Below are 27,718 nucleotides of genomic sequence, written 5' to 3' on the forward strand. Positions count from 1 at the left end.
GTACAGTATTTATATCATAATTCATAAAGTGTATTATTATAAATATATTATACATACATATATAACTAAGTGCTCTGACCTTTAAACCCCCATGGAATTGGTCGGTAAAAGAAACGCTGTGTTCGATCAGGTGTCCATGATATAATAATATACGCTAACCGGGTTACACATCCCATATAAATACTTACTTTTGTTGCTACCTATATGAGTGCCGTTGTCGTGACAACAATGTAATATAAACATTAAACATGATGTCACAATACAAATGTGATAAGAATTATTTTAATTAAGTAGAGAAATACATTATAACGTAGTGTAGGTATACCTATCTGGGCACTGCGGTTAGATGGGAAATAGACTACAATACACCTATATGCATAGGTATATAATATAATACATAAATATATGTACATATTACACGGTCGTTTTTATTTTTTTTTTATGTACAGTAGTAATATATTTTTCAAATATTTACATTATACTTTGTTAACACATTATATTGTAGTAAAAAAATATGACATAAGATTCAGTCTTATGGTATGCATTTTTTGTGCGCGACGTGTAAATTATCAATATTAATATATTATTCCGATTTCCGATAAGTTTTGAATTTCCCGCCACGTCGCTTGCTCGTCCGGTCGTCCGCTAAATGAAATTATTGACTGCGTAGTGCGTTGGTACCTCTGCGCTCCGTGGAAGATACAACAGCGGCGGGCCGGTCGTCCGATCGGAGTGGCGGGCGGGTGACGGTGGCGTGCGTCACCGGTTTTGGTAACCACTGATTACGATTTGCGGTATTCGACTTGTTATGCGCGACGAACGGTCACGCCACGTTTTTTCGTCCCTTCGTCTGTTAATTTCAGCGAATTTCTCTTTCAGGTTTTACGCGCCTGTGTCATTTGACGTGCCGAAACCATGTCTAGATACAGTCAGAGACCCGAAAACGCGTTAAAACGCGCCAATGGTAAGTAAACGACAAGTGCGTCAGTGGCGACGGCGGTGGTCGCCGACTTCACGAAAGCCACTGCTGGAAAACCGCCCCGGCGACTAATGTTCTACTATTGCGTGATTTTTCAGAATTCCTGGAGGTCGGACGGCCCGGCCGGGCCCTCGACACCCTGTACGAGGTGTTCAGGAACAAAAAATGGGCGTACAACTGGAGCGAGAGCGTCCTGGAACCGATCATGTTCAAGTATCTGGAGCTGTGCGTCGACCTCAAGAAGTCGCATATCGCCAAAGAGGGATTGTTCCAGTACAGGAACATGTTCCAGTCCGTAAGTAACAATACCACTATGACTGTAGATAGATACCCGATTTTATTGTCGGCATCGGTTCTTTGTTCAGGTCAATGTCGGGTCATTGGAGAATGTCATACGCGGCTACTTGAGAAGCGCTGAAGAACGGACAGAGGCAGCCAGAGAACAGTCACAACAGGCTGTTGTTGATATTGATGATTTGGACAATTTAGCTACGCCGGAAAGTATACTTCTAAGGTGACTTTATTTTTGTTTTTTCAATTTAATATATTCGTACTCTTAGTTAGTTATATTTTGTTAAATTGTTTATTTAATTATTTTTACGTGTATTATTTAGTGCTGTAAGTGGAGAAGATGCCCAAGACCGTAGTGACAGAACAATATTAACCCCGTGGGTTAAGTTTTTGTGGGAGTCATATTGTCAATGTTTGGAACTTTTAAGAACTAATGCCCATGTGGAAACTTTATATCATGACATAGCAAAAATGGTATAAAATGTTATATACCTAAAAATATTAGTTCTTTTTTATCTTGATTATTTTTTGTTATAGGCTTATCAATTTTGTTTAAAATACAATCGTAAAACAGAGTTCAGAAAGCTATGTGATAAATTACGAAAACACCTTGAAGATATTGCTAAGTTGCCTCCTCAAACTGTTAATGTTAGCCTTTCAAACCCGGAAACACAACAATATAACTTAGAAACTCGCTTATGTCAATTAGATTATGCTATTCAGATGGAATTGTGGCAGGTAAGTTGTATATAAATTTAATTGGATCAGTACTTTTTATTAAATTATAAATTTATAGGAAGCATACAAAGCAACTGAAGATATCCATAATTTAATGTCTTTGGCCAAGAAGTCCCCTGTTCCAAAAACTATGGCTAATTATTACCAAAAATTAGCTATGGTTTTCTGGAAAGCTGGCTATAATTTATTCCATGCTGCAGCTCTATTGAAGCTTTTCCAACTCAGCAAAGAAATGAAGAAAAATATTACTGCTGAAGAACTTCAAAAGTAAGTTTTTACATTTTGAATTTAAAAAATGCATATTTTTATTTAAATGAGCAAGTTAATACTTAATTTGTTTTATTTGTAAAAGTCAAAAATATCTTAAATATCTGAAATTTTGTATGTATGTATATTTTTTGCAAATATAAATGTCATACTTTTCTTAATTTAAGAATGCACATTTTCCTAAGGCGGAACTAGTTAATTTATTTTATAACAACTTAACTACCTACCTAGTTCATTTTCTAATTAGTAATAACTTAATTTTTTCAGTCAATTTTAAAATAATAATATCTATTAATATTATTAATCAATTTTTATTTAGTTGCGTGATACAATGATTTAAAATTATTCCTGTATTATATAGGCACTGAACTGAGTACATGGAATGTGTATATTGATTAAAATATGGTCCTGATAGGATTAAACAAAATATTTAATTATTATTTAAAGAATTGTTACGCTATTACTATGTTACCTAGGTGATAATTAAGATAAATGAATGAACTTTTAACCAAATTAAGTTAATATTTTTCTCCTTATTTACTTTAAAAGTAATATATGTTGTGGTTATAGTTAATTAATATGCTAACTACCCTCAAAATAACATGTCCAAAACAGACAATTTGTTGAATCGTGTGCTATCTACACATTTTATTGCTAAAAGAAATTGTCTACTCATTTAATAAGTAACAAGTTACTTAAGTAACAACATGCTTTATCAATAATGTTCTTACTGTACGTATAGCAGCTCTCATTCCCTGAAAAAAGCTTCAAATGAATTATTTGAATTACCTAAAAATATTAATTTTTCAACTAATTGCCTATCTAATAAAATTTATATATACCTATATGTCTTGCTAGGAGTAGACTTGCCATTGTACTTTAGGGTAGTAGGACCTTATACTACATGAGGCCATAATTAAGTGATACCACACGACATCTTAAATCTTAATTATCCTCGACTGTAATTTTTAATATAAAAATAGAATATTATAAATTGATACTTTTGATAATATTATATTATGTTATTGGGGTAATGTATTTACAGTTGGCATTATAAATTATGATTTATGGTATATTAGGCATTATTAAATAATAAATACTATGACTATAGTCACAAATCGCCATTATATATTTAAATGGCTACACAATGAGAACAATATTATTTAACCATGCAATCTTCTTATGCAATATTTTTATCTTTATTATGAGGTTAACAATGTTTTTATATTTATAGATTTTTTGGCCAGAGCATATTTATTTTTACATGCTAAAAAAAAGGATTACTAAAACATTAAATAATAATACCGATTGATTTTATCGAATTATTACAATTTATGATTATGATTGTAGTATAGTTTTTTTATACAAAAATACTAAATTGTATTAAGAAATACAAATGCAATAGGTTTTTGTTGCTGTCAAAAAAGATAAGAATACATTAGGTACATTCGTTTAATAATATAAAACAGTTAGTGTAGATCAGGTTTTGATCATCAGGACAATCAAGTACAACATTTAAATGTTATGACTGCAAAATAAGTAATAATATTAAGTATTTAAGGTTTGTCATTACTTATTAATAATGGTTGTTTTTTATTTTTATCTAGAATGGCTTCTCGTGTTTTGTTGGCCACTTTAGCTGTACCATTGCCATCGGCTCATCCTGAATTTGATCGCTTCATTGAAACTGATAAAAGTCCTTATGAAAAAGCACAAAAACTTGCGGTGCTCCTAAGTCTTCCTGCCCCACCTACAAGAATCTCTCTTATGAAAGAAGTTGTAAGAATTATTTGTTAATTTTATTTTGAGGAAATACATTTTTTTAATCTGTTATTATTTTATAGGTTCGTCATAATGTAGTATCTTTAGCATCTGAGGATTTACGTAATCTTTACATGTGGCTAGAAGTAGAGTTTCAACCTTTAGAACTTTGCAAACGTGTTGAAACTGTAACTGATCCACTTATTGGTAGTGGTAGTGAATTGGAAGGATATGTTGCTCCAGTACGTGAAGTAACATTGGCACGATTAATTCGACAACTCTCTCAAATTTATGAAACGCTTGAATATAAACGACTCTTAGAATTAGCTTCTTACTGCAAGCCCTTCCATATGGAACGTGTATTGGTTGATTTAGTTCGCCATAATGATATGCAGGTAAATAATTATTAACTCAATATGATAAACCAATTTTAGTTATTTAAATCACATTAAAAGTTATTAATATTTTAAAGGTGTCTTTTCTGTTTCTAATATCTATATTATAAAATGAAAAGTTTGAAATGATTACTATTTTCAGATAATTTGAGTATGAGTATGTATTTGTATGCTCTTATGGACAGCCAAAATGATTAATAATCTTATTACTACTAATTTAACTAATTAGTGATAATTAGGGCTAGGATTTTGTAGCAAAATAAATTGTTATAAAAGCGTAATAATTGCCAATAAAAGCATTTAGGTATTTCATTTACACTCTTAAAATACAAAAAAGTATAGGTTACCTATAAAAAAGTTTTTTTAATTTTAAACTTTCAACTTTTTATGTCATAATTAAATTTTAAAACAAATTTTCACATTTACTATTTAATGTTTACCGATCAACTAAAGTATTTGAACATGCTCTATATTTATGACAATTTATTGTAATCAAGGAATACAAATAATAAATATTTTCTGTATTTTGAATCCAAGATTCGCATTGATCATGGAAAAGGATGCATTCAGTTTGGAATGGACTTGTCAGAATCACAACGGGAAGACAAACCAGAAGGACCAACTCTACAAACAATGCCCAGTGAACAAATCCGTACATATCTAATTAATACTTTTAAAGTATTATCTAAATCTGCTAGTATTATCAATCCAGAAGCTAACAAGGTAAATACAAAATATTAAAATATTATTACTCTATGAAAATAGTTCTCAAATATTTAGCATTTGGTCAATAATATAATATTCAAAGAGTTAATGGTGTGCCTACAACAAAATTTGAAGTCAGAAAAAATTGTTCATTGAATAATTAAATATAATAAAGTTTAATTAAAAAATCAAATAAATTAAAAAAATTTTACTTATTTAAAAAAAAAAAAAATATCTAAAGCTAGGTACTTAATTAAACTGTTTAATAATATTGTGGTAGAAAACCAGAATAGGAATTATTGAGGTAAACTACTAGCATAATCAAATGTAATGGACTTAAGATGATGGTCATAATAGTATTAAACAAAATTGTAACCAATAAATAAATATTTTTTTTTTGTTCAAATATTAATTCTTAAAAAGCGATATAGGTTTCTATTTATTTAATTTGATGAATATAATATTACTGTTACAAATACAAGATATATTATGATTTTAATATTTTAATTCTGAATAACCATAATTTTTTTGTCTAAATGATGAATATTAAATCTTTGCGGATATCGGAATGATTTCATTGATTATACTTTTGTTCTGATAAAATATATTACATATAAATATTAATTCATAAAAAACAATATACGTAGTTTCTAATTATTTAAAATGGTGAATACAATATTACTGTTGCGGATACATGATATCCTATGATTTTAACATGGTAATTCTGAATTAACATATATTTTTTTTGTCTAAATGATGAATATTAAATCTTTGCGGATATCGGAATGATTTCATTGATTATACTTTTGTTCTGATAAAATATATTACATATAAATATTAATTCATAAAAAACAATATACGTAGTTTCTATTTATTTAAAATGATGAATACAATATTACTGTTGCGGATACATGATATCCTATGATTTTAATATGGTAATTCTGAATTAACTTTTTTTTTTTTGTCTAAATGATGAATAATAAATCTTTGCGGATATCGGAATGATTTCATTGATTATACTTTTGTTCTGATAAAATATATTACATATAAATATTAATTCATAAAAAACAATATACGTAGTTTCTATTTATTTAAAATGATGAATACAATATTACTGTTGCGGATACATGATATCCTATGATTTTAATATGGTAATTCTGAATTAACATTTTTTTTTTTGTCTAAATGATGAATAATAAATCTTTGCGGATATCGGAATGATTTCAATGATTATAATTTTAATCTGATGACATGAATTTTATCTTATAGGAAAGTAAAATACAAATTCTTAAGAACTATTGGTTTTAAATTGTATTAATGTGATGAATACAATATTACTGTTGCGGATACATGATATCCTATGATTTTAATTTGGTAATTCTGAATTAACATATTTTTTTTGTCTAAATGATGAATATTAAATCTTTGCGGATATCGGAATGATTTCATTGATTATACTTTTGTTCTGATAAAATATATTACATATAAATATTAATTCATAAAAAACAATATACGCAGTTTCTATTTATTTAAAATGATGAATACAATATTACTGTTGCGGATATATGATATCCTATGATTTTAATTTGGTAATTCTGAATTAACATATTTTTTTTGTCTAAATGATGAATAATAAATCTTTGCGGATATCGGAATGATTTCAATGATTATAATTTTAATCTGATGACATGAATTTTATCTTATAGGAAATTAAAATACAAATTCTTAAGAACTATTGGTTTTAAATTGTATTAATGTGATGAATATAATATTACTGTTGCGGATACATGATATCTTATGATTTTAATTTGGTAATTCTGAATTAACATATTTTTTTTGTCTAAATGATGAATAATAAATCTTTGCGGATATCGGAATGATTTCATTGATTATACTTTTGTTCTGATAAAATGTATTTCATATAAATATTAATTCATAAAAAACAATATAGGTAGTTTCTAATTATTTAAAATGATGAATACAATATTACTGTTGCGGATACATGATATCCTATGATTTTAACATGGTAATTCTGAATTAACATATATTTTTTTGTGTAAATGATGAATAATAAATCTTTGCGGATATCGGAATGATTTCAATGATTATAATTTTAATCTGATGACATGAATTTTACCCTATAGGAAGTTAAAATACAAATTCTTAAAAACTATTCGTTTTAAATTGTATTATCTCCGATTGGAAGATAACCTCTGTTTCTATTGCCACTTTCTAATGATAATTCATAATTTATTCATATTAGTAGTTTATTTTTTAAATTTAAATCATACAGTGTTTGAACTAATTTTTTAGAAAACATTGTATATATTACAAAATAATGGATTATTATTTTCGGTATTAACTGGTTTGCATACGATTATTGTACAAATATATAAAAAAATTTGTAAATATTTTAAAAAATAAAATTGTTTATAAATAATTAATAATCATATTTTTCCTACAAGTTCTTTTTCTAAAGTCATTGAATTGGCTACTTAAAAGAACACTGTAAAAATATTGAAATACACTGAATGTATATTAGTAAGTTTTTTTCCACTTAATATTATAGTGTTGAAGACATTATTGTAAATCCAATATACTCATCACTCAGCTCTGGCTTTAAAACTAAATAGTTCAAATTCAATTAATGTGATGAGTAATTTTACTGTTGCGGATATATGATATCTTATGATTTAAATTTAGTAATTCTGAATAAACTGATATTTTAAATATTTTTTTCATTCTAAATAATGAATAATAAATCTTTGCGGATATCGGTATGATTTCATTGATTATACATTTATTCTGATGACATTTATTGTGTATAAACATGAATACTAATTTATAATACACTTCATGGATGGTTTAAATTTATTTAATATGATGAATATAATAATATTACTGTTGCGGATACATGATATCTTATGATTTGAATATGGTAATTCTGACTTCACCGATACATCTTTGTTCAAATGATGAATAATAAATCTTTGCGGATATCGGTATGATTTCAATGATTATACATTTATTCTGATGACATTTATTGTGTACAAAGTACAAATACTTATTTATAAAACATATTATAGATAGTTTAAATTTATTTAATAATATGATGATTATAATATTACTGTTGCGGATACATGATATCTAATGATTTTAATATGGTAATTCTGACTTCACAGATACTTTTTGTCTAAATGATGAATAATAAATCTTTGCGGATATCGGAATGATATTTATGATTATACTTTTATTCTGATGGCATTTATTGTAAACAAAAATGTCAAATGGCAGAATGATAATAAATTGTTTAAAAACATTCTTTTTAATTGTTAAATTAATGTTTTAGGATGAATGCAAACAAATTCACCAATCTCTTATTAGACATCATCATGAAACAAAAGATAAAGAACATCAAAGAATCTTGGCCCGCCACAAAATAATTGAAGATCGTAAAGAATACTTAGAAAGATTAAATACTGTTCGAGTAAGTATACATTTTTAATTAAATTGTACATAGTGTAGTGTAAGAACCTAATAAATTATAAAACTTTTCATTCATTGTTTAGTTGTGATAATGTAGTATCTAAATCTTTTATTTTTGAATGTAGGAAGAAGAAGAAGCTCGTCGGGCAGAAGAAATTGCTAGGGCTGCTGCTGCAGCTGAAGCAAGACGATTAGATGCTGAACGCGAAGAAAGAGAAAAAAGACGCCAGGAATCAGAGCTACAAGCTATCAAAGATAGGAATTTCAAAGAAAAAATGCAACAAATCTCTTTAACAGCTCATGGTCAAAAAGTTTTAAAAAAACTGAATGAAGATGTTAGTTTTTTAAAATTTAATATATCCTTATTTTTCATAGGTTCCAATGAAAATGTATATAATATTTATTCACAAATCATTAGTGTTTCATCAGGCTTCTATAACAAAATCAATATCCCAAGCTTTTTTTGGAAATTAAGAAATTTATCGTAATTTAAATTTTTTTACTGGCCCCCAGGCATTTGGGTATTCTGGTTACCAGAAACCAACAGATTTTAACGCCAAAGAACTTGTACAATTTATTTTAAAAACAATTTGTTCAAGTTATTGACAATTCGGAATATTGATACGTATTTTTTTTTCTTTTTTGCGATTCAATATTGCACCAAACAAAACCATATCGATGTTCTTAAATATATCGTTAAAGAAACCTAATGTTTATTATACTATAAAACTTTTAAGAATTTTGTGAGATTACTTTATGTTCATTATTCTGAATGGCAAATTATTTTTTATTTATCTAGTTTTAACTTTTTACACTTTTCAATGTATATAGGGCATTTCACAATTGTATTTTTATTAATGTTTTTGTAATCAGTAGATAATATATAACTCAATAAAACTATATTCTTACTAAAAACTAAATCTTTATAAAATGTTTAAAACAAATTTTTATTAGGCCTTGAAAAATATGGATGCTGATCAAATTGCTGCTAAAGAAGCTGAAGAATTGGCAAAAGAACGAGCAGAATTGGTACAAAAATTGAAAAATCGCAGAAAACAAATGGATTATTTTGAAAGAGCAAAGAGAATAGAAGAAATCCCCCTATTAGAACAGGCATGGAAAGAAAAACAAGTTCACGATAAAAAGTTTTGGGAACATCAAGAAGCTGAACGTATTCAGTTAGCAAATCAGGAGCGGAAATTAGCTGAACAAAACCGAGAAAGGTTGGCTCGAATGAAACCAGACATGGATATATTCTTAGGAGAAATGAAAGAGCGCCGCACAGCTGAGTTCCAGGTATGAAATATTGTATGTTATAATTATTATCTTACTTATATTCATTTATATTATTTAGGTCAAATTGGTGGTGTTTGAAGAAGAGTTGATAACTATTCGTAAGGATAGGTTGGCATTAAGAAAAGAAGAAAGGAAAATAGCATTGATTAAACAACGGGAAGAGGAAAAGAGGCGTAAAGAAGAAGAAGAATGGTTGCGCAAAGAAGAAGAAAAGAAAAAAAAAGAAGAAGAAGAAAAAAAGAAAAAAGAAGAAGAAGAGCGTTTGGCTAATTTGTAAGTATCAACCATCTTCATTTGTAGAAACTTATTATAAATGTATGCACATTTCACATAAATAAAACTTAAAACTTTTAAATAATTATTGGAAAAAAACATATTTTTACTGTGTGTTTTTTTTTTATTAGGGCTCGTCAAGAACAACTTGAAAGACAAGCTGAAATTCAACGTAAAAAAGAAGAAGAAGTACAGAGGAAATTGGAAGAGAAGAGTAAGATCCTTTCTTCATCAACAACCTCAGCGTCGTCTTCCTGGAGAAATTTGGACAAGGCCAAAGAAGATACAAAATTATTTAGCTCTACTCGAGACAATAAAGATAGAAGAGAAGTAGGATTTGGGCGTACTAGGGATGAAGGTCCACCGCCTGAACGTCGATCCATGTTTAGTAATAATAGAGGCAATGAAGACCGCAAAGGAGGAGTGTTTTCAAGAGATAATGACCGTGGTGGTTGGAGTCGTGGCGGAGGTGCCAGTACTACTGGTGGTGCCTTTGATAAAAATTTCAAAGATGCCCCAAGAGATGGAGCCCGTTCAGCTTTTGACAGGGATACACCTAGAAAGCGAGATATACCTTCGTCCAATGATCAAGTAAATTAATATTCTGAATTTAGTAAACACATAACCTTATACTAACGAATATCAAATATTAAACTATTAATATTCTATATTTGTAATTATAATATTAACTGCTATATCATTTACAGGGTGGAGGAAATTCATGGCGTACCAGTCGCGCTCAAGACTCCGAGGATAAACGAAAGGCCAAGTGATTTTAAAATGACTGTTAATGAAATTATCTGTCTTCTTTTTTTTCTAAATCTGATATATTCATATTTATAATTATTTTCTTATTATTTAAATGTAGAAATTTTGAGCTATCGTCATGTTTTTTTTTTTATCTTAACAATTACAAATAATTATATATATTGCATAAAATAATGATAAATACATTTATGTATGACATTCATATAGCTACATAAATAAACATAATATATTAGATTTAATTGTGTGTGGTATTACCATGTATTATAATATAATGTATTTATGTTGCATTGAGAATGTAACATGAATGTTTTTGATGTACAATTTGATGTTTGATTTTGTGATTTCATATCATCAAATTTACTAGTTTTACACAATAGGTTGAATGTTTTTGTGTGTTTACCTGTAGAGTGTAGGGGGAATAAAATCAACAACCCACCATGCATTAATTTGGTCTCCACTATCCTTAATTTACTTTGGTATTCTCGGATGAACATTTTTACAACTTAAATACTCTGAATTAATTATTTTCTTTTTAAACCTTTTATGATAACTATCTTATTAAAATTAACACTGATTTTTTGTTAGCTTACTGTTATGCTTCCATTGCACCTTTTAATTGTTGTCTAAGGTAATTGTCAATGATTGCCACCGACCTGGTGTTAGTTGCGCTATGGTCTATAGATTAACATTAAATAGAAAAATAATTTTCCCATCTAGATAGTTCATTTATATACTCAATATACCTTTTAAAAAACATTAAAATTAAATATACATGGTTAAAATATATAATATCATAAATTGCAGGTCATGTTGAGCAATAAACACCTTATCATGTTTACACAAACCAATAACTAACTTATCCGTATTAAGATAATTTTTTAATTGATCCACTTTATTATTTTGGTTTTTATTTTCATCCAATTTTTTTTTATATCCATAATGTAATGTATATGAAAGTAACCTTTTGTAAAAACACTAGAAAATGTAAAAATTGTAAGAGATTGATTTTTGTTAATAAAAATTGTATTAAACAATAGTTTTTATACTTTAGTTATAGGTAAAGTGGTTAAACAAATTGAGGTGTGATAAATGTCTGGTTGAAATATATTGAAGCATTATATTCAGTTTAAAACAATGATTAAATATTATTTTACACCAAATTATAATATTTTATACTCAGTTTTTAGACTTTGTTATAATACCTACAGGATTGTTTAGAAGTTGGTGGCTCAACTCTAGCAGTACCCACTCCAACACTTAGTTTTGTATATTATAATATTGTAAAACAAATATACTTTGTTATTCTTTTTATCCAAAACTGTTAATTTTTAGAAATGCCTACTTATTTGATCAAAAATTCTTTATAATAATTTAAATATTTTTATTGTTCCAAATGTGTAATTACATGTAAGGCAAGTGAACTAAAATACATAACAAGGTGTATTTATCATTGATGAACAATTTATATATTAATATTTATGTCAATAGACTATGTCCATGATGTAATTGGCTGAATCACAGAATAGTGAGACCAACAAATGAGACAATCTGTTGATTGATGGTGAGACCCTCTTGGGTTTCTTCTTGAGTGGACATAATAATATTAAGAAATGGACTGCACTTTGAGGGAGAAAACCAGTAGTTTCGTCGTCGAGTAAGAATGTAAGATAGACATAAATAAGTGTATCGTGTATAATAGATTTAGGATACTACTCGGTCCATCCATACCCATTAATAGCGTGATCGAGAAAAAAGTCGTTACTAAAAAAACTACATTTTTTGGAAGGGGTACCAAACACCGTCTCGGTCCTATCGGGTTTTGGCTATTGTCTCTATCTAAAAATCTTTGCACTTGGCAATTTAAGATATGGTTAATCCTTGGTTTCCTACAATCCGTGAATGCGTGGTGATCACGTAAAAGAGTTGACATACCTACCGAAAATTTATTTTATCTTGATGAATAATTCACGCACGTCGTCTACTGTCGCCCTAAAGGAAACGTACAGTCGGCAATTTGATGAAGTTTGAACCGAAAAGTCTGAAACTCAGAACACCACGATAATAATAATAATAATATATTCGTATGCCTATGGTGGGGTGAGGAGCCCCCCGTGTTCCGAAACGTGGAAGGCTGGACTGTTTGACGAGTGGTGCGATCTGGCAGACACTACGGTCAGCGTTAAACGTAGAAAAGTTGTCTGTCGCTCGCCACAGTGAAGTTCACGACCGTGTTGCTTTATATATAAGCAGAGACGAACGATCATAATCGTCAGAGGTGCTCGAGCACGTTTGCGTACCGACCTCGCCGTATGGCGATCACACACACGTCCTCATATGCGTTCCATCGCGCAATGATCACAACTGTAACCCATACTTCTGTATAAGTCTAATTTTAATTTCAAGCAAAATAAAACAACCATCGTACGGACGGCTCAACCATACACCTCGCCCTAAACTTTTGACGTTTTTTTTAAACGTTTCGTTGTACACTCGTACCGACACGATCTCGCGGACGTTTTATTTAATATTTACAGTGCATTGCCATTACGCCTGCGCGCGGGTAAAACGTGTAAAATCATGAACACGTCTTATATTATTATAATATTACGATGATATTATTACAATGTACAAGGATGACCGTAAAAATTATTTGCATGACAATGTCAAAATAATTGTTTTTTTATTATTATTATCATTGTACTCTATTGTAGTTACCTAATTGTATGGAAAACATAATACATTGATACAAATACCAATACCAGACATGCGCCGAGGCAGATTTGGCGGGAAACCTTGGCGCTGAATTCTGAGAAAGGGCTTTGAAAAAAAGACGCATCCTATAATGAGCAAAAATAATAATAAAACCTGAAAAAGTAGGTAGGAACTCAAAATGTATTTAAACATCTCATAGTGTAGCCACGTGTAGGTTGTAGCGGTACCTACTATATAATATAGCCAATATAACACATTCGTCTGTTTCACATGTTTTTGTAAATATCAAGGGAAGATTTATGATCTGGTGGGCCGGGGGGGGGGGGGGCATAGATGGAGGATCATCCATCTATGATCTATACCAGCGGTTCCCAACCCATGGGCCGCGAGCAGCATGGTACTGGGCCGCGAGCCATAGGTATAATATTAAATATTTTATATATTTAAAATAATATTATTATATATTTTTTGTTATATTTCTGATCATAATAATATTTAATCAATTTTAACAATAGTGTATAGTCATAGTGTATACTGTATAGTAAATGTACAATTAACGATACGAATGTTTGAATGTAGTTTTAAATCACATTAAATTGTTTATCTTGTGATAAAGTTGAATTAAGTTTTTTTAATAAACAATTGTTTTTTTTAAATTTTTAAAATGTTTTATTCCTAATAATTATATATACATGTATATATGTATATAATATATATTATATATTATAATTTTATGAAAACGTATATGTATGCTATGGGTGGGCCTCAAATATTTTTTTACAAAATTAGTGGTCCGCGAAACTAAAAAGGCTGGGAACAGCTGATCAGTGATCTATACGTTAATATTTAAATAAAATCATATTGTGTATTATTGTGTTGGCAGATGAGTAAATACTAAATTGAGAGCGCCATGGATTTTATTGTCCGTATGAAAATTGGCAGCAATGCTTAAAACGTCGTACGCAATCGTGTAGTTAAAAATCAGGTAACATTGTACGCAATCGTGTAGCAAAAAGGGGGGGGGGCATGGAGCAGTTAAAAGAAAATTTGTATTTTAGGGTCAGTATAATACAATTGAGCTACTTATTTTACGTTCAGTACACCTACCTATACCATTAATAAATTTCCCTCTTTATTTATACCGTTAAGACGTTCACGTTACATAATACACCGATATTTTTGTTGTCTCCGTCTTACAAGTGCGTAACATATAGCTAATTGCACGCTCAGCAGAACACGTGTAACTCCGTTAGTTTAAAAATTAGAGTGAATTGACCTCTTATATAATTTAAAAGTAAGATTGTTATCTAAGAAATCGCATGAGCTTTTTATTATATTTTAATTTTAAAGCGAGTTATGAGTATTTTGAAATATTGTAAATTGTTTGTACATCTTAAAATACTAATAAATCGCTTAAAAATTAAAATATTATAAAAAAAACCCTATAAGATTGCCTAGATAATAATAATCTTACTTTTAAATTTTATAAGAGGTAAATTCACTCTAATTTTTAAACTAACGGAGCTACACGTGTTCTGCGTAGAGCGTACAATTTGCTGTTACGCACTTGTAAGACGGAGATGACAAAATTACGGTGTAACGTCCTCTTAATACCTACACATAATATTATTATTTTTTCTTAACATAATTTTTTATTAGACCATCTGTTACAAAAGTTGAACAATAAATTTACTTAATTGATAATTTTTTTTTTTTTAGTACACTCAGGAAACAGAGTGAAGAGACTTCCCAATGGAGGTACTTCGTCAATAGACAGTTAACTATAGCTAACTCATGCACTTGAAATTAGATTTTTTTTACATAATTTTTCAAAACAATTAATATACTCATGTGAGCAGGTCACGACACTGCTGTCTTTTTAATCTCTTTTTGGGATTACCAGGTATGGATATGGATGTGAGTTGAGAAATAAGTGGATTGGGATGACGATATAATCGGTTATTGAAGCGTTTGTAATGTAGTTTGACTAATTCCGTGACTGTAGATATTTTTAGATCGGAGTGGAAGTATTTATTTGAGACATAGAATGAAACTTTTGAAATGGTACGAAGGATTTTAGACTGGACTCTTTGGATACGATTGGTATTTGAAATTTTTGCTGCGCCCCAGAGCTGGATGCCGTATGTCCAGATGGATCCAGAGGAGTAGTTTGTAAATTAATAATTTATTTGGTAGTTTTATATTTTTGGAGGTTAGTAAGGGACAGAGGAGGCGTAGGCGATTATTTAGAGATTGAACTTTGTTTTTAATGTGAGGTAGCTAGGTAAGACGACGGTCAATATGAATACCAAGGTAACGTACAGATTGAGCTTTAGGTAAAGGTCGACTATTGAGTGAAAGTGGCTGACATATTCCCTGACGGAGAGAGGAAGTGCATATAATATGACATATTAATATTTGTTATCTATTTTTCGAAAAAACAAAAAAACTATAGTTAATTTTTCTACTATTCCATAATTATTATATCGAGCCTTTTATGAACCATCATTATTTCATTATTAACAACGAACTGTTGTAGGTACCTATGGATTTGAGTGATTCAAGTTTTCATTATCGTTATACAATCATTACCTATTTATCGGAAATTTGTACTGACCGCAATATTATTGGTATATCGACCCAGATAATGACCTAGAGCAATATTGGTAGGCATATGATAAGGTAATTTTACGCACAATTGGTAAAATCCCTAAAAAGGTATCGTCGATACGCACGTACGGAATCGTGTTTTACCCATAAAAAGCCACTGAAATGGAAATGTGTTCTCTTCAGTGCCGCCTTGCGCCGTGCAGTGTATAATTAATGTCATCGCCAATATCGCGTCTATTCGTCAACATTTAAGCCTCAATGTCATATTATATCATATAATAATAAGGTGTGTACCTAAGGTAAGAATAGCAACTATCAGAACTTATGGCATTATAATCACTATTCTATATAACACAATATTAAAAATATGCGTAGAGGTGTTGGCCTTTACAATTTTATTTCGATAACTATTTCTTATTTAAAATTCTCAATGTATACCACTATATATTTTCCATTGATATCAACGACAAAAACACAACACTGGTTTGTGATCTGCGTTGATCCTTCTACGTATTATAGGGAGTATAGTGACCGGCCTCTTTGAAAAATATACGCCGACACACCACCACTATGTATATTATATTATTACCACTATAGGTATAGGTTAGGTTAGGTTAGGTATATTTATGAAATGAGAAATACGAAGACTGATTTTTGTTTATAAAAAATAATTATAATACATTAGGTACACATAAATAAATAATATGCCTATAGTTAAATTATACATGAATTACAATAATAGGTAGGTACAGAAAAAATATTAATGTTTTCTTAAAAAAAAATAATTTACATTATAATTTATCACTTCGTAATCATATAGGGTCGATGATTATATCACATGCATTCATAATAATATTATATTTAATTTAAAATGTACATATATATCTAATACACGTCCAACAAAATTGCAATATGAAATAGAAAAATAGAACGATGCAAAACTTATGCAACCAGAACAACCTGAAAAATTAAAACAATACATAAATCAATAAACATGTAAATATTTCCATATTTCATAATAATTTTTTAGGCATAGAGCGGTTAGGTGATTCTTTTGGCATTGAACGTTGATATTCACACGTCACATTTATAACCGAAGAGCGTTAGTATTATGTTAAAAAAAATTAATGCGTTATTGAGTAAATCTCTATACAATCGCGTAGTTCAGCCTTATAATATATTTATTGGGGAAAGCGCATTGAAGCTTTTCAGTGTTAAGAAGCTATCTATATTATATTTTATTTTTATAATGTGATGCAACAAATGTTTGTACAATCCTGAGGCTTAAAATAAAAATATTTAAATAAATATATAGTCTTAAGTTATAAAACATTTACAAAGCATAGATAAGAGAACTTAGAGAAATTAAGATAAGAGCATACCGCCATACCAATAAGAACGGTTTTTGACGTATTTACGTCATAGGTTAGGTTAGGCATAATATGAAAGAGTCAAAGCTTTAAAAACAAATAGGAATGGGACGATACCACTTTTTACCGATATCCGATGTATGCTACCGATAAAAAACGGATAACCGAATGTAAAGCATTTCATATACTTTATACCAGATATTTAATATTTTTTGATTTGAATATAAGCTGTTAAATAACTTTCTTTGATTTCAACGCGTTTCTACTTTTAGAACAAATACCTAAAGGCTATATAGGATAGTACCTATGTACAACAAGCTATAATAAATAATAATTATTATATTATATTTTATTGTTTCTATACAATTCCTTATTATCTCATTTTGGTGCTCATATCAACCACCATATAATTATTTATGTTTATCCATTTCCAGTAAAAAAAAAATTAAAACCTTAAGAATTTAACATTTAATCAATGTACTATAATATTGTGTGCCTATGAATAGTGCTTTGAATTTGTAAATAACCGCGAAGGTGAAATATACAGCGATAACCGTATATTATAGACGATGAAAATATTATAAGTAAACGGTTTATTTTAAGTTTTAAATTTTAATTATGTATACGGATTTTAAAAAACTATAATTTAATTGTAAAATGTATTTTTGACTTTTGTAAAATATTTTAATCAATATATGTATATTTTTTTCAAATATTGTAGTATGGGTATTAGATCGTATGTGATTTTTTTTAAACAATAGTTTGCATGCGTGAATCGTAGTACATTATGAAATATATAATTATTCATTATGAATGAAACTATACGCTAGATATTATATTCGTACATAAAGGTAAATACATACTTCCGGTTTTTAGATAGCGCTTTGTCCAGGTTACTCATTTCTTCTTGCAGTATGTGTTTCCTAATCCCGTAGTAATAGCTTTTTGTATATGATTTCCAGTCGAAATTGACCATACTGAACTCAAATTGGTCGCGGTCTTCTATGCTTAGTGACGATAACAGTTTGACGCTATTGCTGTTGTCAAATTTCCATTGGCTCGTAGTAAACACGTGAAGTAAGCCCATCATAAATTCTGTTTTCGCATACATTTTCAACATTCTGTACAAAAATATTTTAAAATTATAATAATATTAATAACATTATAGGTTGCCAATTATATTTTATACTCATGCATATGCACGTTGAAATATAATTGTTGTTAATAGATGGTTATTATTTTGTAAACTTGGCGGTAAATTAGAAATATAAATTATCAAAACGCTTATAATATAATACGTTATGGATTATAGAAGTTACAGGGTGTGACAGAACAATTCGTTCGCGGTGTCTGCAGATAATCATAATTACTGTACAATTTGAGTGATCGCAATAGATACTTTTTTCTATTTAACTTGACGTTGTAACTCTTACGAGACAAAAAGAAACAAAAGTAACTTCCAACTTTTAATTTAACTTACGATATCTTTTGTGTATGTATTTAACTTATAAAGTGTTAATAATATTAGTTAATTTGTTAACGCAATAATCAATGATAATATATATTTGATATGTATATAATTTTGCGATTTTGAAGCAGATGGCTTTCGGGTTTTATCACCGTAACAATACTGTTACAAAATAAATAACACAATAAGTCGCTTACTTGGGACTTTTTCCGGTTATGAATAACAAAAAGTCGACAAATGCGGCCGGTATCCGGTGCAGGAGAAATTTCAAAACCATGCCGATCCAGAAGTTGGTGTACACAATGAAAAACCCGTACCACATTGACCGCAAAGGTGGTGACACGTTGTAATGTTCAGTCATTCCTCCAATATATTCGTTCCACGTCAACGGGCTATCAGCACTTGAAACGTAATTGTAGATTTTCGGTTGTTCATATTTTGTGTAATCGCAGTCTTGATGTCTGAAAATGATCGAAATTATTAAATTAAATACGCGCGTACCCAAAATACGAAATATTATTATACACTATATGATATAGCTCTGCACTATAATATAATATGTCTACACGAAGTCAAATATTATATTATACAATGTACACACATTGGGTTGAATTTTATCCTAATATCATGGCCCATGAGGCTAAAATTTACCTCCACAAAATGAGCGAATTAATAAAATAATTTTATTTTTTTTTTTTGCTGGGGGCTTTGTCTTAATTTAAAATTAAACTGAATATACTAATTATTGTGGTGCTATAATAATGTTTCATTAGAAGCACGTCACAGTACAAATTAAATAACTTCATTCATATTATATTATTAATTATTGTTATAATATAATATTATTATCATTTACCTTTTAACGGTATCCCACATAACACTGATCAGTGCGTTGGCAGTATAATCCGCTGGGATTATATCGGTTACTTTGTCTGTGGCAATGTTGACTGTTCTCAAGAATCCGACCATGACACCTGTTAATATTCCTGTGGGCCCGTTCATGTTTTCCAACCATCCTGGTTCCGGTTCGGACTTCGTGCACCCGACTGTAAAATATTATAAAAACAGGTTATATTAGTATTGAACACTTACACAATAATACAATATTACGAGTATATATAACTATACCATGGTTTTTCAGTTATTGTTCATATTTTATTTGCAGGCATGAATGCAGGTGGCATAGGTATACACACATTTCAAATGTGAGGAGGGTATAATATTATATAAAATATATATATATTAGGTACCTATATATTATATTTGTGACATCACTGACATATGATTTGTAAAAATATATTTAAGTTTTGTTTTTATTTGGTGAAAAAACCCACGCCCCTCGCGTGTATACAATTGCTTGGACGTATACAATATCATAACATTAGATATAGCTAGTTAAACCATAGATTAACGGCCTTAGAAAAAACAATAAAGTGTGTTCACCGATGGTAATATTATTATGTTGTTGATTAATAATTTGCCGTTCTCTTAGTGTTTTCATTCATTTTTAAAAAATGTACCATAGCCACTAAAAAAGGAAAAAATATTCAACTGCATGATACTGCGCTAATACTACCCGAATACCTGATAATATGTTTAAATTGTACCTACGTAAAACGCGTTTATAATCGATTAAAATTAAACAATTTAGAGGTTAGAAGGTAAGTTTGGTAAACAGTTTACTAAATATTTTGTGATTCCGTTGTTTAATATATTTTAGTCCTATAGAAAAGCTCTGGTTGAAAACTCATTTTCGTTGTTTTTAAAATAATAATCTTTAACAACTATAAAATGCATTTATTGCGGAAATAATTTCAGTTTAAAAAATGTATACCTGAATAAATTATATAATATTATATGACTATAATTAATTTATATATCATACCCAGTATGTACTATTCGAACATATTTAATAAAATAAAATACAGGTACCTAATCTGTTTAGTTGTTATGTGAATAGTAACTGTTAAATAACTGTTGTTGGTCGTTTTATTGGGAGTTTACCAATTGCGCTTAAAATGAACTTTTCATATACCAATAATAAATTGCGCTCGAAACATTTAACACTACCTAAGGAAAATGTATTAGTTAGTTTTAAATTATAATTATATAATAAATGATTTCACTAACCGTTTATTTTCTAGCATTAATGCATAATACATAATGTAATTTAAATTAAATAAACGATTTTTTTCTTCAAATTTAACAAGTCTTTTAACGTCAACTATATAAAATTTATGATAATGATAACTTGTTTTCTTCCATCACTTAAATGCATACTTCCGTGATCAAATGTCCGTAATAATAATAACGTTTCATACAATTCCCGATACCGTTATAAAATGTAATATGTATTATAACCAGTCACTCTAACCATGCAGTTATCAATTGATCAATAAATATGTTTTTAATTTTCAAGTATTTTAGTGTGTTGATGTTGATGGAATTTGATCGAACAACAATATTTCTAAATCTGAAGGTAGCCGCCAGGCAAATTTGAATACAAGTGCAATTGGTGTACCGACCGTAAAATATAAAGAGCGCAATTGGTACACTAACCGTAAAATATATATTATTTATTTATTTATTTTAATTAACTCACGCCCAATCGGGCAATTAGATAAATAATGTAAGGATATATACAATGTTTAGTACTTATATATGAAGCACAATTGGTATGTTGACCCTAAAATACAAATTTTGTTTTGGCGAAATTGGACCATGCCCGTTTTATTAAACGGATTTTCCTTAATTTAATTTTGGATGCTCATGAAGAAATACGATTCATATCGTTCTATGTCCTATTTATGTTAAGTATATATTATATAATTATAAAAAAATTACTTGATTTTTTGCCCGAGTAAAGTATACCAATACATACACAGATGGCAAGATGTAATAATTATTTACTATTACCTATAATAGTATATTGACAATAGCTGTGTTAATGTGGTGGTCAGAATTTTGCGGTCGGACTTACTTTCAAAGTTCTAGCCATATTTTGTATAGTAATTAATGTTTAGACTTTAAGTGGATATCTTCACTTTTATCCGTAAGCGATTTGATGTTGCACTATGGAAACGATATCTCATCGATAAAATCTAGTGCACGGGTCGAAAACTACACGAATATAATTTTTTTCGATTATTCGACATTTCATACCTATTGGTAATTCGTACAGGTGTTTAATGACTGCAACTACGGGAAGTTGTAAACGGGATCAAATGGTTTCCGAGAAAACGTTATGTAAGTAACGAATATTAAAGTTATTCTGTTTTAAGATAAGTCAACTTAAAAGATAAGTTGACCATTCGTTTGTAATGTATAGTGATCCCAAGTACAGAGTTCATTTTTAAGTGTTCGGATTTAGCAAGATAGAATAATAACACGAGTTGAATTTGTTATTAATTTGTTTATTTGACACTTAAAACTTGTAGCAAAATTTGGTTGTAAATACAATAGCGCTTGTACTGGCTCTCGCAAATCGCGTATCACGTCTGACTCTATACGCCTGCTCGTATTTCTCCTACATAGTAGTTTACCCTTTCCTAGTGATGATTATTTTATCCTATTTCTGTGGCCTATGTTCTTACGGCGTCCAAGAAATGCCATTGAACCATGCTTGATTAGGCAATTTTTATGTTTATATTATATTTTTAGCAGTACTGTGGACATCCTGTTTATCAACGCTATCGATATTATATGATGGTTAATAGTAATGTGTATTCTAATATATATACACATTAATTACTCAAACAGTGTATATATTAATATTATGATAATTAATATTATATGGCCAAAAGATATTTCGCTCATTTTTCCAATACCGCGTATTGTATGATAATCCTGCCATTTGATCTTTCGCCGTTATACAAGGTGATTCTTATTTCTTTTATCACGAAACACTCATTATTTCAAAAAGTATTAATGTTTTTGAAAATATTTTTCTACATAGCTTCAAGTCATTAAAAAAACAAAGTTTTTATTAAAAAATTATATTTTTAAATATTTTTTAATTTTTTTAATTTTTTGAAAGACAACATAGAGTTTTTATTTCATATTTCAAAGCAGGATATTTTTCTAAGTATTTTGATACATAAAAATCGAATTCAGGACGTGTAGTTTTTGAGTTATAAGTATTTAAAGTTTAGACAAGTGGACTAGTGGACAAACATTTTGCGGGGTAACCCCGTATCACGCCACTCCGCCCATCTAAACTTTAAATACTTATAACTCATAAACTATACGTCCTAAATTCGATTTTTATGTATCAAAATACTTAGAAAAATATCCTGCTTTGGAATATGAAAACTCTGTGTTGTTATTCAAAAAAGTAAAAACTTAAAAAATATAAGGATAGGTAATAAATATTTGAAAATATAATTTTTTAACAACTTGAAGCTATGTAAAAAAACATTTTCAAAAACATTAATAGTTTTTGAAATAATGAGTGTTTCATGATAAAATAATAACCTTGTATGTGATTTTGCTAGCCGGATGTGGTTACTACTTACTATAGCAAAATTCTAATCGTTGAATTTTGAGAGTTCTAATTTAGGTGATCTCTTTAATGTATTCTTGCTAAAGCCCATGGCTTGAATATACAAGGTTATTGCACATAGTCTATATTGTTATCAACCAAAAATAAAATTGCAGCATAAGGGTACAGTCCATATCTTAGTATATATATTATCATGCATATAGCCAGTATAGGTCATCGCCATTTTAATTCCTTAACGGCTTAACGTGATAAAATGACGAAGTGGGGGTACTATTGCAATAACCTTGTATATATAAGCCATGCTAAAGCATTTTCCTGACCGTAATCATAGTATTGGGTTTTAAATATACATTCTATATACAGTAATTATTGTCGACCACTGACGAAGGCATATATAATTTAAATTATTATTATAACTAACGACCGAAGAAATAGATCATATAATATTAAATATGACCTGAAGATTAATGACTATAATATTATTATATCGATCGAATGAATACTTACTAATTGATGGACGGAAAATGGAAATGGGCAAACGGTTTTCATTTGTCGATATCATATCTTCCGTGATTGCTTTTGTAAAAGTGTACGTGTTCGGCCAATTTTCTAAAATTCTATTATTTAAGTCGAATTAATAATATTACTATACGGAAAAAAACATCCGTCATCAACGCCGCTATAATTTATTAAATATAATATTTACTTAGATTCGGACAGTTCGTCTGATCCCAGCATATTTTTTAGCTCCTTGGCCGTGACCGGAGTCGGATAATATTGTTCTCTGATCTCATTCCTTGGACAGTGCGAATATGCCGTCGACACGTGCACAAAACCCTGCGAAATGATAAATCATGACAACCTGTTAATTTATGCACTTAATTTTATAAACTGCAGTATGGCTTTAGTCTGTATTTTACAAAAAAAAAAATAAACCTGGTTTGTACACACTAGTATCATAATTCATAACTACCTCGTATTACGGTACAAAATAAAATACTGTTATTATTATACACATTTTGTCCTACACAGTCTTGCAAACCGCGAACTTGTACCTTAAGATTTGTCATCTTCGCAGCTAATGTCAACAGGTTGTTGGTTCCTTGAATGTTTATTTTGGTCGCCAACTCCAGGGCTTCGTTGAATTTGATCGTAGCTGCGCAATGAAAAACAAAATTCACATTTTCCACGATCCAGTTACGATCTGCTGTCGATAAACCCAATGATTCTTCTTCGATGTTCCCTTCGATGACTTTAATGTTGTCAATAAAATCGGGTTTTTCATTACGAAGTCGGTCGAAAAGCTATCAAAATTAAAATAAAATATTATTAGAGCTGTATGGATGTGTTAAATTTGAATTCATTTTATTATTTAAATATTTTAATAAGTCAATTCTGGACGGAGATAAGTGGTGTGTCAGCCTATATTATCAAGGATGTTTTATAATTTTGCTACGCGTATTTTACTTTTTAATTCGATTTTATAAGGAATATAGTATGATGAACTGGTTTAGACCGGGATGATTTTGGGTGCATTATTTACTAATGAATTATTAATTATTGATTATCGAAATATTTATTTATTATATTATTCAATATTTCATTGATTTATTACAGTTCCGTTGAGGAAAACGTGCATAAACGTAATAATATGACATCAACTGTATAGGTAAGTACCTACTGTCATATCAATTAATCTCAAAACAATAAATAATAATTATTTGTGAAATTAAATATCCAAATATTAATACATATAATAATATGAAGTGTATCCAGCAGTTTGTATTTTTGATGCAAAAATTATATTTTTAACCTAACTCTTTTTCAAAATTAAAATTGTAACTGACGTGATTATAGGTATAGGTACTGTAAGTTTGCGTGTAATGTTAATTATTATTAAATTATTAGTCTTGCGAAAATAGTATTAAAAAATATATATATATATTAATATATTATATTAACTTAATCAATTTAAAAAATAAACCATAACAACAAATAACGAATGTATATAAAATATAAAATAACTTGTCCTGAATGAGAATGACTGATTCAACATTCCCAAGGGGCTGGGGTCCAGGCGAAACCATTGAAGCTATGAGTATGAAATTTGAGATTCATCGTGGAAATTGAAATTGTTGTTTTGTTTATAAATGATTGCTATTGATTGACTCGGACAGATGAAGTAAAATTCGACGTCGTGCCTTATACATTTTCAGAAGAGCACAACTAATTTTAATAAATTAAGGTGATTTAATAAATAATTATAATGATAATGATCTAAAGGTAATATCTACTTGTAATATATAAAAACTGATACAAAAAAAAGTTCTACAGCTAATATATATTATTAAATAACTACCTACCTAGTAAGAACTACGAATAGTTGTATGTTATAGATAAATACCTACACGTTCAAGAACGAAAAAACGGATTATTGTGTATTGTACTATAGCTGTAGCTTATATACAATGTAATTGTCATTTTTCGCACGATTCACTTGACCGATGTAAAAACTATGAAATTTGTAGAACTCATAGTTCGGATTACGCTATTTTCAATCATCCTCGAGTCAACTGGTAAGTTAGTGTTAGTTTACCTTTAGCTGTTATGTTAACAACTTCAGGAAGCAATAAAGTACTAAATACAGTAATATTATTATTACTTAAGCTAGACTTAAATATTAATATTGTCTGATACTCTAATCACTTAATACAAAAATATAACGGCATAAATTAAGTTGGAAGTGTGTTTAATAGATCCTGATTTAAGAAACATTTTTATGATTATATTAACCTTGACTCCTAATAGTTAATACATCTGAAATATTCAATATCACTATCAACTATATTATCAAGTATTAATTATTAACTTACAAATAAGTGTTCTAGTTTGTCAGTCTTATTTAGTATAAAAATGTAATTACTAGTAAGGTTATAAGAAAAGTCGATGAGACCTGAGAAGTAATCATAATATTGTAATTCACAGTTAATATTTTATAGATTGTATAACTTCAAATTTTTAATTTTCAAAAAAATGTATACATGTTTTATAAGTTATTTGTTAAATAGATTTTATCAAAAAAAAAAAAAAATTAATCACTACAATTCATAGGGTATAGAAATTATTTAAACAGATTTTTATTTAAATAATAAATAATATAAAATTCACAAACTATTTTCTCTACAATGTTTTTCAAGTTTCCAAAATTTGACCAGATAATGATAAAATTAGACAACTTTAAATATGCCTATAGTGTTTAAAAATGATAGTAATAATAATATGTCAGGTTCTATGTAAAGAAAGCACAAAAATTATATTTTTAAATAACGTTATTTGAAATAATTTGTTTAAATTACATTTACGTTTATTGTTTGTTACTCAAACAATTTTTTTGACGGTTTAAAAATTTGAATTCCGGGGATGTTTATTTAATTTCACGACAGTATTAATTTTGATTATTAACTTGGATGTTGGAATTTATTATTTTTAAATAAGTAATAATAGTATTAGAGGTAATATTATATCGGCCGTGGAATTTAAATATTATATTAATTAATCTATTCGTGTCTATTAATATTGTGTTGTAATTGAAGATTATATAATAGTGCTTATATATTTTGTAGGCATCAAAAACATTTAAGTACGGTAAAAAATCTCCATGCAATATGTAAATTATTTAATGACAAAACCAAACGTATTTATATATTATTATGTTATACTTACAGCTTGTTTATAGATATCTGCAACCCTCTGACTGGCGTCGAATCCTTTTTTACTCCTCACGAGAATCGCGATATTTTTCACGGGACAAGACCTGAGTAATTTTTCCGTGAGTATTTTCCCCAAAAATCCCGTACTCCCGGTAACTAAGAACGTCCCATTTCTAAATGTTTCGGCTATACCACCGGCTGCTTCCATTGCACTTTATTTGGTTTTCACGGCGTACGACACGAATTACTAAGAAATTATTATGTGGACTGTTCTAAAGTTGGGCTACGTTATTGAGGACGATATACGACGATCTAGTATAACTGCGAAGTGTGCGAGACACGGAACCTCCGCGGATAACCAACTCAATCGGTGTTTGTTTGTAATGTT

At 29.1% G+C, this 27,718-nt stretch overlaps 2 protein-coding genes across 2 annotated transcripts; one reads left to right on the forward strand and one right to left on the reverse strand.

The window, feature by feature from the left end:
• The first annotated feature begins 795 nt into the window (after window positions 1–795).
• LOC132951969 (eukaryotic translation initiation factor 3 subunit A) lies at window positions 796–12,268 on the forward strand. The gene is made up of 15 exons (XM_061024057.1): window positions 796–964; window positions 1,078–1,274; window positions 1,345–1,493; window positions 1,594–1,744; window positions 1,808–2,008; window positions 2,067–2,275; window positions 3,883–4,054; window positions 4,120–4,431; window positions 4,969–5,154; window positions 8,486–8,623; window positions 8,748–8,957; window positions 9,577–9,918; window positions 9,977–10,191; window positions 10,323–10,782; window positions 10,899–12,268. The coding sequence occupies exons 1-15, from the start codon at window positions 916–918 to the stop codon at window positions 10,962–10,964; spliced, it is 3,057 nt and encodes a 1,018-aa protein (XP_060880040.1). The 5' UTR covers window positions 796–915; the 3' UTR covers window positions 10,965–12,268.
• Window positions 12,269–16,932: 4,664 nt separating this feature from the next.
• Window positions 16,933–27,718, reverse strand: LOC132952693 (fatty acyl-CoA reductase wat-like). The gene is made up of 8 exons (XM_061025079.1): window positions 27,344–27,718; window positions 24,676–24,924; window positions 24,327–24,457; window positions 24,128–24,237; window positions 19,976–20,165; window positions 19,317–19,580; window positions 18,515–18,772; window positions 16,933–17,241 (listed from the first exon to the last, which is right to left on the reverse strand). The coding sequence occupies exons 1-8, from the start codon at window positions 27,536–27,538 to the stop codon at window positions 17,148–17,150; spliced, it is 1,491 nt and encodes a 496-aa protein (XP_060881062.1). The 5' UTR covers window positions 27,539–27,718; the 3' UTR covers window positions 16,933–17,147.

Source organism: Metopolophium dirhodum, chromosome 9, assembly GCF_019925205.1.
Source record: "Metopolophium dirhodum isolate CAU chromosome 9, ASM1992520v1, whole genome shotgun sequence".
Lineage (NCBI taxonomy): Eukaryota > Metazoa > Arthropoda > Insecta > Hemiptera > Aphididae > Metopolophium > Metopolophium dirhodum.